The sequence below is a fragment of the Coregonus clupeaformis genome, chromosome 10 (genome assembly GCF_020615455.1).
Source record: "Coregonus clupeaformis isolate EN_2021a chromosome 10, ASM2061545v1, whole genome shotgun sequence".
In the NCBI taxonomy this organism is placed as follows: Eukaryota; Metazoa; Chordata; class Actinopteri; order Salmoniformes; family Salmonidae; genus Coregonus; species Coregonus clupeaformis.
The window spans coordinates 24,853,689-24,865,841 of NC_059201.1; the positions used below are offsets into that span (position 1 = coordinate 24,853,689).

The 12,153-nt window shown below is 41.4% G+C and overlaps 1 protein-coding gene across 2 annotated transcripts; it reads left to right on the top strand.

Annotated features, from left to right (window-relative positions):
- The first annotated feature begins 990 nt into the window (after positions 1-990).
- Positions 991-11,133, top strand: padi2 (peptidyl arginine deiminase, type II). 2 transcript variants are annotated; one of them, XM_041887621.1, is made up of 16 exons: positions 991-1,188; positions 4,352-4,520; positions 4,964-5,033; positions 5,213-5,274; positions 5,678-5,795; positions 6,147-6,299; positions 6,455-6,645; positions 6,758-6,861; positions 6,980-7,091; positions 7,333-7,440; positions 7,553-7,704; positions 7,913-8,060; positions 8,323-8,416; positions 9,625-9,704; positions 9,814-9,942; positions 10,185-11,133. In XM_041887621.1, the coding sequence occupies exons 1-16, from the start codon at positions 1,010-1,012 to the stop codon at positions 10,416-10,418; spliced, it is 2,103 nt and encodes a 700-aa protein (XP_041743555.1). In that variant the 5' UTR covers positions 991-1,009; the 3' UTR covers positions 10,419-11,133. The 2 variants fall into 2 exon arrangements, with proteins under 2 accessions (XP_041743555.1, XP_041743556.1); XM_041887622.1 differs by lacking the exon at positions 991-1,188 and adding an exon at positions 2,724-2,946.
- The last annotated feature ends 1,020 nt before the right edge of the window (positions 11,134-12,153 follow it).

Below are 12,153 nucleotides of genomic sequence, written 5' to 3' on the forward strand. Positions count from 1 at the left end.
AGCGCCCAAGTCATACAGTCCAGGTGGCTGGCGTCTGACAATTTTTAGGGCCTTCCTCTGACACCGGTATAGAGGTCCTGGATGGCAGGGAGCTCGGTGCCAGTGATGTACTGGGCCATACGCGCTAACCTCTGTAGCGCCTTGCGGTCGGATGCCAAGCAGTTGCCATACCAAGTGTTGATGCAGCCAGTCAAGATGCTCTCAATGGTGCAGCTGTAAAACTTTTTGAGGATCTGAGGGCCCATGCCAAATCTTTTCAGCCTCCAGAGGGGGAAGAGGTGTTGTCGTGCCCTCTTCACGACTGTGTTGGTGTGTGTGGACCATGAAAGATTCTTAGTGATGTGGACACGAGGAACTTAAAGCTCTCGACCCGCTCCACCACAGCCCCGTCGATGTGAATGGGGGCGTGTGTAGTTCACGATCAGCTCCTTGTTTCGATTTGATCTTAGTCCTGTATTGACCCTTTGCCTGTTTGATGGTTCGTCGAAGGGCTTAGCAGGACTTCTTATAAGTGTCCAGATTAGTGTCCTGCTCCTTGAAAGCGACAGCTCTAGCCTTTAGCTCAGTGCGGATGTTGCCTGTAATCCATGGCTTCTGGTTAGAAAATGTACGTACAGTCCAGGTGAGGGGACAATGAATGGTGCCATGTAGGTCCAGATTCCTAGGCTCTGTACAGAGCCTAATGTCTAACGACTGCATAGCTTTTAGGGCAGGGATTGATTTTTAGGACATATTTTTGTGATTCAAATATAGCCTTCAACATGACAATCAGTGTGACAACGAAATGTATACTGTATGCATAGTCTAGGCCTATGCCTACATTATCCTGTTGCTATTCAAGTGCCGACTGCTATGCAAGTTGACACATGTTTGGTTTGCTGGGTAATTGCAGCCTTCTCTGCCTCAAATTACTGGCAGGAAAACACCCCCTTAACAATAGGGCCAAGCCTACCCTCCACCGCCATATCGTATTCCATCATTCTGCTCCTCTGCAGTGGACTGTATCACCATGGATGTTTCACAGGAGCAAGTTTCTATGACCATGCACCCTAATCTCCTTCAGCACCTTAATAAGAGAAAAGCAACCAACATGCCAGTACTGTATCAACAGACATTTCGTCTCGACATTGAGAAAACTTCGACGGCTCTTTACGTTGTTGGCACAGTGTTGAAAGCGAACCTAAACAGGTGAGTGTGTGTATCTATGCTAGCTAGGCTACTGCACCAATAGATGTATTCAGGTGGTAGTAGGCTGTTGTTGGCTACAGTGTAGCCTATAACACGGTAGAGTGACAATACTATATTTGACATAGAAAAAAAAAATGTTGTATGGCAATACATTGTTTCACCAGTTATGTACTGCTATATAAACTATTTGGGGATTATCTCTCAGTAGCCTACCCAGCTAGCACATTTGGTTCCTTGGAAGTTGTGGGAACATACGTTTTTGGTTTCCCATTGGTTCTGGGAACCAAGCCATAATATTCCTGACGGTTAAAACGGAACGTTTTTTAAGCGTTCAGAGAATGGAAGTGAAAATGTTGCCTGTTCTATGAACATACATTTTTAATTTGTAGGGAAGTTCTGAGAACGTTTTTCTATGGTCCCTAAACGTTTTCCTATGAGATTTTATTAACATTCCGAGAACAGAAATTATAGGTTATTTGAAGGTAATTAAATAAAGTTATGAGAACATTTTTCAATAAGGCTGCTCGCTTCATTTGGGTTAACTGTTTTGAACTACAAGCACAGATAGAAATTCATAGCTCCAGGATGGAGCTAGCATGCCATGTTTGTTTTTACTCAAACAAAGCTGTTCATTTTAGCCTATTCAAACAGACCCTATTTCAAAGAAAACAAGCACTCATTAAGATCAGGTGTGGCCAATTAGTAGGCGTGGCCAACACACCTGAACACACTTAACAAGATAGAGGATAGAGAGAATTTTGTTGATGCTGAGAACGGAATGTATATGTTTTAAATAACATTCTTACAAAGTTCTTTAAACGTTACTAATGTTTTCTGGTGTTTTTTATGGAAAGTTGTCTTTATGTTCTGAGAACATGACTTTAAATAGAACCATGAGGGAACATTAAGAAAACGCTATGCTGAAGTACTGGAATTCACACAGAAGAACGTTATTTCTTAATGTTCTCTGAACATTCTGAGAACATTACTTTAAATAGAACTATGAGGAAACCTGTAGAAAACATTATGCTGAAGTACTGAAATTCCCACAGAACATTGTTTCTTAACATTCTCTGAATGTTCTGAGAACATGACTTTAAATATAAGCATGAGGAAACATGTAGAAAAGTTATGCTGAAGTACTGAAATTCCAACAGAAGAACGTTGTTCTTAACGTTCTCTGAACAATTTGAGAACATTACTTTAAATAGAACCATGAAGAAACTTGTAGGAAATGTTATGGGAAGGTTGTTTGCAAAATAACCATAGGACAACCAAGCCCAAAGAAACATATGGTTCTCAGAATGTTATATGCTAGCTGGGTAGTTTGTCCCCGGTTTGGAGGCGCACAATACTGAATAACACTATTGCTTTATTTCGTTTGTTAAGGCGAATACAATGTTGCACCTCTGTCATGTTTCGTATTGCCGATTGGGGCTTGCTGCATACAGTTACAGTAACTGCGCGAGACCATTTGTAACCAATCATCAGATGTCGCGAGGCATTCACCTGCTGTATAATCAGCTGGTCACGAGAGCCTGCCCAGCAGCATGCAGCTACTTCCTGCCAATACTGTATATCAGGGTGAAGGAATTGTGGTACAACTCTAATTTATCATAGCCTACAGCAAACAATTAATTAAGCCACTGCCGCAGGGACAGTCATGATCATCCACCCTCGGACGCTGAGAATTGAGTATGGAGAAACAACTCAAGTCATGTGCGTGGTTGGCACGGAACTTACTGTAAACATGGACAGGTAGGCTAGTTCTCCAAGGCATCAAGTTTGGGTTGTAATTTATTAATTAATTTATTAAAATATAATAAAATATTTACTTATGTCATGCATCGGTAAGGACGGTTGATTAACAACAATCTCTGTTATTGTTTGTGGAAAATCGTATCCCTCATTTGTTATTATTCAGAGCTATTAGTGAAATGAAAATGGCACATTAGATTTTAATTAGTCTAATGTAAAGGGGTGTGGTGCTGTTATTAACATTTCAAATATAGCCTAGTAAATTAAATAAAATGTCAATAGTATTTTTATTTTACACCTATTTATAATTTAATTGAATATAATAATTTAATTGCTTTATAATCTTATTCCACTTGTAGGTCCTGCAGTGATAATATATTTTTAAATGACTGATTACATCCACTGACTATTTTGTTGTCATTTTACTTCTTGGATATTCCAACTGCAGAAGGAGTTGGATGATCATGCCCCCAATATTGGTCTGAAAGGACTGTTTGTGGATGGCATTTGTATTCAGCGGAGGAGTCAGACCTCTTGTTCTTAGCGGAGGGAGTCTGCATCAGTCACGTCTTTCTGCTAGTCAACAGACTCTCCTTTGTTGTCCTTACAAGCTGACAATCCATATGACTCCAGTGCAACCGAATTCGATTCGGGTTATAAGCAGTTACTGTAGCCTATTATTTCCAAGTTAACATGATAGAAAAGAGTGGTAAGCCCAACACAAATCGCCAACCTGAAGAATTAAACATATTGTGGGACTATCATGACTAGGGCTGAGGGTAGTTTATCAGACACTCCACATGGTATGATTACACAACAGATACAGTTGGTTTCACAACATCGGTGTGTGTAACAACTTCAATACTTATTGTTAAGAAACACTTCTCTTTGTGCTGTTGTTTAGAGGAGCCTAAGCTCTGTTGTTCAGGCAAATACTATCCCTCCTCCAAAAACCTAATGTTCCTTTGGTGTGGACCACCTCCTGGGCTCAGCCTGGACTCCAGGTGTTAGGTTTTACAGCTCAGCCTAATGTTTATAAACAAGTGTCATACTGAGTATAACAACTTGGGATGATGGTTGATGCTTTGACATATAAGTACAATCCTCATTGCCAGTATTCTTGTGTTGGTTGATAGTCCAGTATTTCTCCCCCTTTGGTACGTTACTCATTTTAGAGGCATGTAGAAGACATCATACTTCTACGATTACTGTAGCAATGTAACTTTAGTACTAGCACTGCCACCTGTTGCTTCTGGAAATAGGAGACTGAACTGCACTCACTGCTGGTGCTCCACTGCACTATAGATATGTCCTCTTGTGTTTTCTCTGTTATTGCTATAGATTTGTATAAGCAAAGTATCAGGATATGATATGTAACTGTCACGTGTATTTATTGTTCCCCTAGGGGTGCCCCTCCTAGCTCAAAGTACTTCTCTGTGCAATGCAGTCCCAGAGTGCACTACAGGATCACCCCACCCCCACCGGAGAGTGGGCCCCTCCCCACCACGCTCAATGGGAATACAGTGCTTCTTATTACAATGGACACTGCCAGCGAAGTGGTAAATGATAGCAAGGTAAATAAAGTAGGCCACTCCTACAACAATAATAGCTACACATTTAGAGTTGAATATTTCCTCTTGGGACTGAACACGCTACAGGGAAGTATGTTAATAAGATAAATAAATCAAGTATCTGCAGCTCCTACACCTCTTAAGAGTGACGTGCAAACCACACTGAAATAATGCAAATGTGGCACTCTCAACATGATACCAGAGAGATGTGAAACAGTGGAAAGTGATGTGGTTAACCACAGTGCCAGTTCTATTGATAAGGAATTGAAGGATACTTTTTGTCAGTTCCAAAATGGGCCAGGTGTTCAGATTCTCTACTGAAATAATGTACTGTACATATCTGGACATTAATATATCATAGAATACCCCATCAAAACACAACCACTGCTTAGTCACCAGTGTTCTAGATTAACTTAACTTTGTAAATGTTGTCCTTTGTTGTGCAGCTATCGGTCATGTATTATGGAGAGAAGACGGAGGTGTTAGGGAAAGCTGTCGTTCACCTCACCGCTGTTGGTATGTTGTGTTATGCTTAGGATAGGAGAACACACCCATATAAACTACCACCCGCCCCCACCTTCATAGCATACCTTTGTGAATCTGTCATTTGTACATTCTTGTATTTCACTGGGCTACTTGAGACCCCAAAGCAGCTCTTGAGCTTAAGTGACACCAAGGGCCTGTCTGTCTTGTAGAGATTTCTCTGGATGTAGATGCTGATCGAGATGGCCAGGTGGAGAGGAACAACCCCAACAAGGTGAGTTATGTCTGCTGGGTCTGTCCAGCCAGGTCGCTTTCAGCTCAGAGGTCACTATCTTTGTTTCATAACATAGCAGGGTACAGAAGGAGACGCTCTAACATGAATAGGCATGTCAGAAGACTAGTGTTCATGCTGTATTCCAAAATACAAAGGAAGATTGCCATGGCACTTCTAGGAAATTATCTGTCAACTAACACAGGGCATAGCCTTCCACTGATATGAATAGGTATATCAAAATACTGTTCATGCTATATTCCTGGAAGTGGGAAATTCTTTTGAACATGGTGCTTTTCCACTCAGCTGTAAACTAATCTAACCTCATGCAAACACATTGGGAAAAGCTAAATCGGCAGGGCAGTGTTATTTCTTGTCGCTGAATGACTAGAGAATCTCTCTACAGGGATCATGGATGTGGGGGCCTAATGGTCATGGTGCCATCCTACTGGTCAACTGTGACTCAGAACGCACCTATGGGAAAAGGCGGGACAGTGAGCGTGCTGAGGTCACCAGAGTGTCAGGTATATAACAACAGCAACAGCCAAGTCATCATGGCACACTGAGCTGACAGGCTGACAGTGCTGCAGGCATTGCAATAAATCAACATTTAAAGGCTGCAGGTCTCTGTCTCTGGTGTGGAGTCAGCAGAGAAGAGCAGTAGGGATGTGGGTGTTTGTGTTGGCTAAACACAAAATGCCTGAGCTAGGGGTGTGTCTGGTCTGGTTTGATGGTTCCTTCTCGACCACCATCCTCCTCGGATAAGTAGTTGTATTACACACTGTCATACCTATGTTGTCACATTGTCACATTGATGATGACATTGATGGGTTGACACTTGATGTACCATAATGTCAGTATTTGTGAAATGTCAGATCTGAAAGACATGTCCCCGATGGTGCTGCGGACCAGTGGCCCTGCCAAGCTCCCAGAGGGCTACAAGCTGACCATGCACATCTCCCAGGGGGATGCAGAGAGTGTCAGGGTCTTCAGGACCAGGTCCACAGCAGGCATGCACCAAACACTGAGTGAGTCAAGGACATTTTGTTCAGTCAGATCTTGTATTTGTTCTTGTGGCAGTCCATTAATGTATAATGTGTATACAATAGGGTTTTATGACTGCATATGCATATAAATGGAGAATCATTTGATCATCATTATAAAACATGATTTACTGCTGCAGAAAACCTGTTCTACAATAGCTTTGTGAAGGACTACCCGCTGGTGCTGGGCAGTGAGGATTTGTCCAAGGAGGTCCCATACCTCGGGGGAAACGCTGAGATGAATTTATATGTTGAGGGCCTGAGGTTCCCTGACAAAGACTTTGAGGGTCTCATCAGCATCAGCCTCAGCCTGCTGGAGCCCAGCTCTCGGGTACATTGTAGTTGAACTCTTTTACTCTTCGTAGTTTAAAACTTCAAATGGTATATACTGTACCTCTGTCGTGGAATCTCTCGTTCATGTTTTTGTTCTATTATTTTGCCAGGGCTTCCCTGAGACGCCCATCTTTACAGACAGGGTGGTGTTCCGAGTGGCTCCCTGGATCATGACACCCAACACACTCAACCCTGTGGAGGTCTTCGTCTGCAGGTGAGAGATGATGATGAAAAAGAAAATGATGATGATGGCATTGATGGTTGATGGAAATAATGATGGTGCTAGCTGTAAACGTACTTAGACAAGTGTTTCTGTGCATTTGGTTACCCAGCACATCTGATAACTACCAGTTCCTAAAGGGAATGAGGAGGCTGGTGGAGGACAGTGGGTACAAGCTGAAGGTTTGCCATGAGTACATGAACAGAGGAGACCGCTGGATGCAGGTAAGCTGTGGGATTCAGCTCCTAGTCTTTCATGCAGTTTTGTGCATTTTAACCTTTTTAAATTCCGACCTTTTTTTAAACACAATATGTTTTTCACATCCTTTTTCATCAATGCTAATCATTGTCAGTCTTGTCTCTAGGTTTTAAATAAGATATATCAGAATAAAGACCGGTGTCTTTTTTCTAACTGCATGAAAAATATAGAAATGTAATAGACATTTAAAAGAGGTTTCTCTCTCAGGATGAGATAGAGTTTGGCTACATTGACTCTCCTCACCATCGTTTCCCTGTTGTGCTGGACTCCCCCCGAGATGGAAAACTACAGGATTTCCCTTATGATGTGCTACTGGTAAGAAAAGGCATTCACAACACCTAGAGTTAAAATGTGCTTATCTCCGTACTGTGAGGGGTGTGGTGGATCTGTGTCTCACTCTCAACCTCACTCTGCCTGGTGCCCTCAGGGCCCAGACTTTGGCTATGTGACGAGGACAGCATATGATGAGGAAGTGAGCAGCCTGGACTCATTTGGTAACCTGGAAGTTAGCCCTCCAGTCACTGTAAATGGAAAAAAATACCCTCTGGGCAGGATCATAATTGGAGTGGCTTTCCCCACGTGAGTGTAACATAGCCAGGGGTTAGTTGCTTCAAAGGAAGAGAGTCTGGTTTTTAGATAACAATATTTGCCTTTACTCCAAAGTTGATTTATTAATTAAATAACCTTGATGCTACTTCCTTCTATAAATCTCTTGCTAATGATTCATGAATATTTGGAACAAAGAGATGGCTGTGAACAGTGGTGATAAGGCTGTTTAACTTTTCAGGGCAACCAAGGGCCGCAATATGACCAAAGTAGTGCAAGACTTCCTGTGGGCACAGAAAGTCCAGGAGCCCATTGCACTGTTCTCTGATTGGCTGCTAGTTGGGCATGTGGATGAATTCATGACTTTTGTCCCAGCTCCTGACAAAAAGGTAAAAAAAAATATCCTCAAGGAAAGTATAGTTGCCCCCTCTTTTAGAACATCTGAGTAAAAACACTATGCTCTGTAATCTAGAGTAGAAATGATGGAGAGCCTCTAAGCAAATAATTGTTAATGCCGTCCATTTGCACATAAAGCATTTAGACATGACGCAGGCTGTGGCTGCCCTGTGGTTATGTGATAGTGTAAAGCTGTCAGGAAGTCAAATGAAGCACACAGCCAATGTTGTCTTTGTCCACTGTTTCTCTGTCTAGGGATTCCGGCTGCTGCTCGCCAGCCCTGACGCAGGCTATAAACTATTCAGGGGCTTACAGAATGACGGGCATGGACAAGCCAAAATGTTTGACGGTAGGCGTTCAGTTAGGGGACTCATTTCAGTGTGTCTCAGTGTGTATCACCGTAGTTAGAACTGTATCAGTGGAGGCTCCTCAGAGGAGGAAGGGGTGGACCATCCTCAGTGAATTTAATAAAAAATAAAAATAGTGAAACATTAAAAAAGTTATCCTTTTTAGATAAAACTATACTAAATATATTCACATCACCAAATAATTTATTAAAACACACTGTTTTGCAATGAAGGTCTACAGTAGCCTCAACAGCACTCTGTAGGGTAGCACCATGGTGTAGCTAGAGGACAGCTAGCTTCTGTCCTCCTCTGGGTACATTGACTTCAATACAAAACCTAGGAGGCTCATGGTTCTCAACCCCTTCCATAGACTTAAACAGTAATTCTGACAACTTCCTCCAACCTATCAGAGCTCTTGCAGCATGAACTGACATGTTGTCCATCCAATCAAAGGATCAGAGAATTAATCTAGTCCTGAAAGCATAAGCTATAACTAGCTAGCACTGCAGTGCATAACATGTGGTGAGTAGTTAACTCGGTTATGATATGAAGGTTTGGCTTGGAAAGTTTTTTTTCCCTGGTCACAGATGGCTGATGTGTTGTGCACTGAAGTCCACAAGTGAAGGGAAAATGTGAGAGGAGGAGAGCGCGTAGATGCGTGAAGTAATTATACAACTAGCAAAGTGATCATGCTGTTTGTATGTGGCTGCTAGGAAAGTGAACTGTGTTTGTGTGTGATCAGGGGTGTATTCATTCCGCCGATTCTGTTGAAAAACGTTACTTAAATGGAATGAAACGGGGATAAACATACTTGAATTTGTCTAATAGAAACTCTTGTTTGCAACTGTTAGACTAATGATTACACCCTAGATCAGCTAGATACAGGCAAGAGTGTGCAAGGCGGTATTGAATGTGTCAATGTCTGTCACCTTGATTACTCAAATTTCTCTTGACCTGTGCACCTACATTCATAGGCTAGGTTGTAGCAACCTCGATGGGTATAGGGAAAATTTGAGCATCATGTAGTAGCCTAAACCTATCGATGTTACATTTGGCTGAGTGAATGGAATATGAATAAGTCATCCAATATGCTGTAATAGAAATAGGGCCATGCTCATAAAAAAAGAAATAGTCCTCCCTCATCTTAAGCGTCACCGACCGCCGCTGAACTGTATGTTTTACTAATTAACACCCACTTCCTTCCTAACAGGTCTTGGAGCAGAAGAAGAGATTACGGTAGATGAGATTTTGAGTGATGAGAAACTCAGAGCAGAAAACAACTATGTCCAGGTGAGGGAAACTAAAGGCCAGATGAACTAGTTACTCAGAGAGGCTAGCAGAGTGTTGCAGTGCTTGGTGAAATAACCATGTAAATGTTGTGACTGCTGCTGTCCCACAGAGCTGTATAGACTGGAACAGGGATGTCCTTAAGAGGGAGCTGGGTTTAGACGACGATGATATCATTGATCTGCCCATCCTTTTCCATGTGATGGAGGAAAACAGGGCAGTGGCCTACTACCCAGACATGGTGAGAATACACAAGTTCTACACTAGAACACCTCATGCTGACCTCCAACCCAAAAGTACTTCTTATTTTATTTGTTATACATTGTACATTTCAGAATGGCAAAACTCTCAAAAATGCTGGCAAATAATTTTAGCAATTTTGTGATCATTTTCTACATGTGATTAGGACGTATGCTCAAATCATCTACTACCCAAGTAGCGCAAGAAACAAATCCTAATTGAGGCATATGTTTCTACCTCCAGGTGAACATGATTGTGTTGGGGAAGAACCTGGGCATCCCTAAGCCGTTTGGGCCCAAGGTGGACGGCCGCTGTTCCCTGGAGGCAGAGATGACCTCCCTCATGGAGGGCCTGGGACTCAGCTGCACATACATTGATGACTTTGCCTCCTACCACAAACTGCTGGGAGAGGTTCACTGTGGCTCCAATGTCCGCAGGGAATCCTTCTCCTTCAAGTGGTGGAACCTGGAGATGTGAGGGAGTTGGGGCAAGGAAGAGGGAATAAGCCTTGAAGTAAACAGCAGCAACTATCGCCAGCAGTAGTCATCTTCAAACAACAACAGTAGTCCTTGTACTGTATTACCCCTTTGTCTTTATTAAACATGTAATTGGCTTTATTTACAAAAGGATGAAAGGCTATATTTACAAACAAGACTTTCGAACTTGAACAAGGGCTTAAGCGTAATATCAACGAGAACAGAAATACAATCATCTGAATTAAGCACATTGCAGGTTGAATCTGTTGTTTGGATTGACTGGGTGCTCAATCCAAGTGTCTTGCATTTACATGTACAAACACAGGTACAGATGAACAGGACCACAGAGAAATGTGCAAGTATAATCTGGAGCCACCAGAGGGCATGATCCAACTATTCAAGCATTTCCAAAGACTAGTGAGAGAGCTTTAATACATTTATTTTAAGCTTTGAGATTAAAATAGTTTTTGATATATTTTGAGTTTCAGTGCCTGCGATACACACACTATGACTCCAAAGGCTCTCTTAACCTGATGAAACTTCACTTTCCAATCACATTTCAATTAATAGTATTTTGTTGAATCATAATCTTCAGAATGGTGTTTAATAATAAATACATGATTAAATAAATGTCAGACTAACTGTATTTTGATGTAGTGTTCCTTACTTACTCAGAGAGCCATTTATTTCATTGAAATAAAAAGTCATGAAAACCATGCCTTCATATCAGTTATTTTCATTATATAAATCTGAGATGAGGGAAAATGGCTCTAATCAGGCAATGTAAGACGTTTCACAAGATACCAAGGTTCCATTCATTGAGAGCAGATATCTACAAATTAATACATATCTGTTTAGTTTTACATTCAAACCAGTTGGTGATAGATTCCAGTTGGCGATATCCACCATGGCATAGATTCCATATATGAAGGGGGATACCCTCCTACAAAGCAGCTTACTTAACACAATCATTAAAAAGGCAACTTCAAGACTTGTCACAGTGTAAATCTTTTAAAAAACGAGTCAGATTATCAAAAGATCAACAATTATTTGAAAATGTAGTGCCAGTTTCCCCATCTTTCTCAATCGAAACCTATGTGAAACTGATATAAAGAAATCTAAAGAAATAATGTCTCTTTATGTGTATTTTTTGAGAAGTTTGACTGGTTTGAAGTAACACAAATCACAGGAACAACTATTTTCGAGCATGGCACCAATTGACATGGGTTTGCAAGCAGATTTACACCATGCACCATGTATACATATCCAAACACATACTTTAAATCAAACTAGTGGTTTGTGATTTCAAAAAAGAAGCTGAAGACAGTAGTCACTGGACAGTAGCTTGGCTTTGGAGGCTGTCTGCTTTGGTTAGGTCACCTTGGTGGAATGTCTGACTATGTGGTACTATCTACAGTATGGGACAGTGATGAAGACTGATGAGAGTCATTTAGTCTGGACACCGGACCTTATCTGTAATTCAATACTTCATGTTTTTTTCCTCAGCTTATAGGGGCAATCTGTGATTGCTACATCAATTTTTGGACTGTTAAATTAATGAAATATATCCATTGATTCTTGAAGAATATAACTTGGAAGTCCCTCATGCACCTAGTTCAACTGTCGTACCCCATCAAAACCCAAAACATAAGTTTGTTTTACTCATTTGTTTGTAAACAAGGTAACTGTAAACAGACACTATATAGCCTCAACATGGTTAAAACTATACTTTTGCT

Coding starts and splice junctions, on each gene's coding strand:
- padi2 (XM_041887621.1), top strand. CDS start 1,010: ATGGATGTTTCACAGGAGCAAGTTTCTATGACCATGCACCCTAATCTC. Junction 1,189..4,351: donor TTGAAAGCGAACCTAAACAG/GTGAGTGTGTGT, acceptor TTGTTCCCCTAG/GGGTGCCCCTCCTAGCTCAA. Junction 6,300..6,454: donor AGGCATGCACCAAACACTGA/GTGAGTCAAGGA, acceptor TTACTGCTGCAG/AAAACCTGTTCTACAATAGC.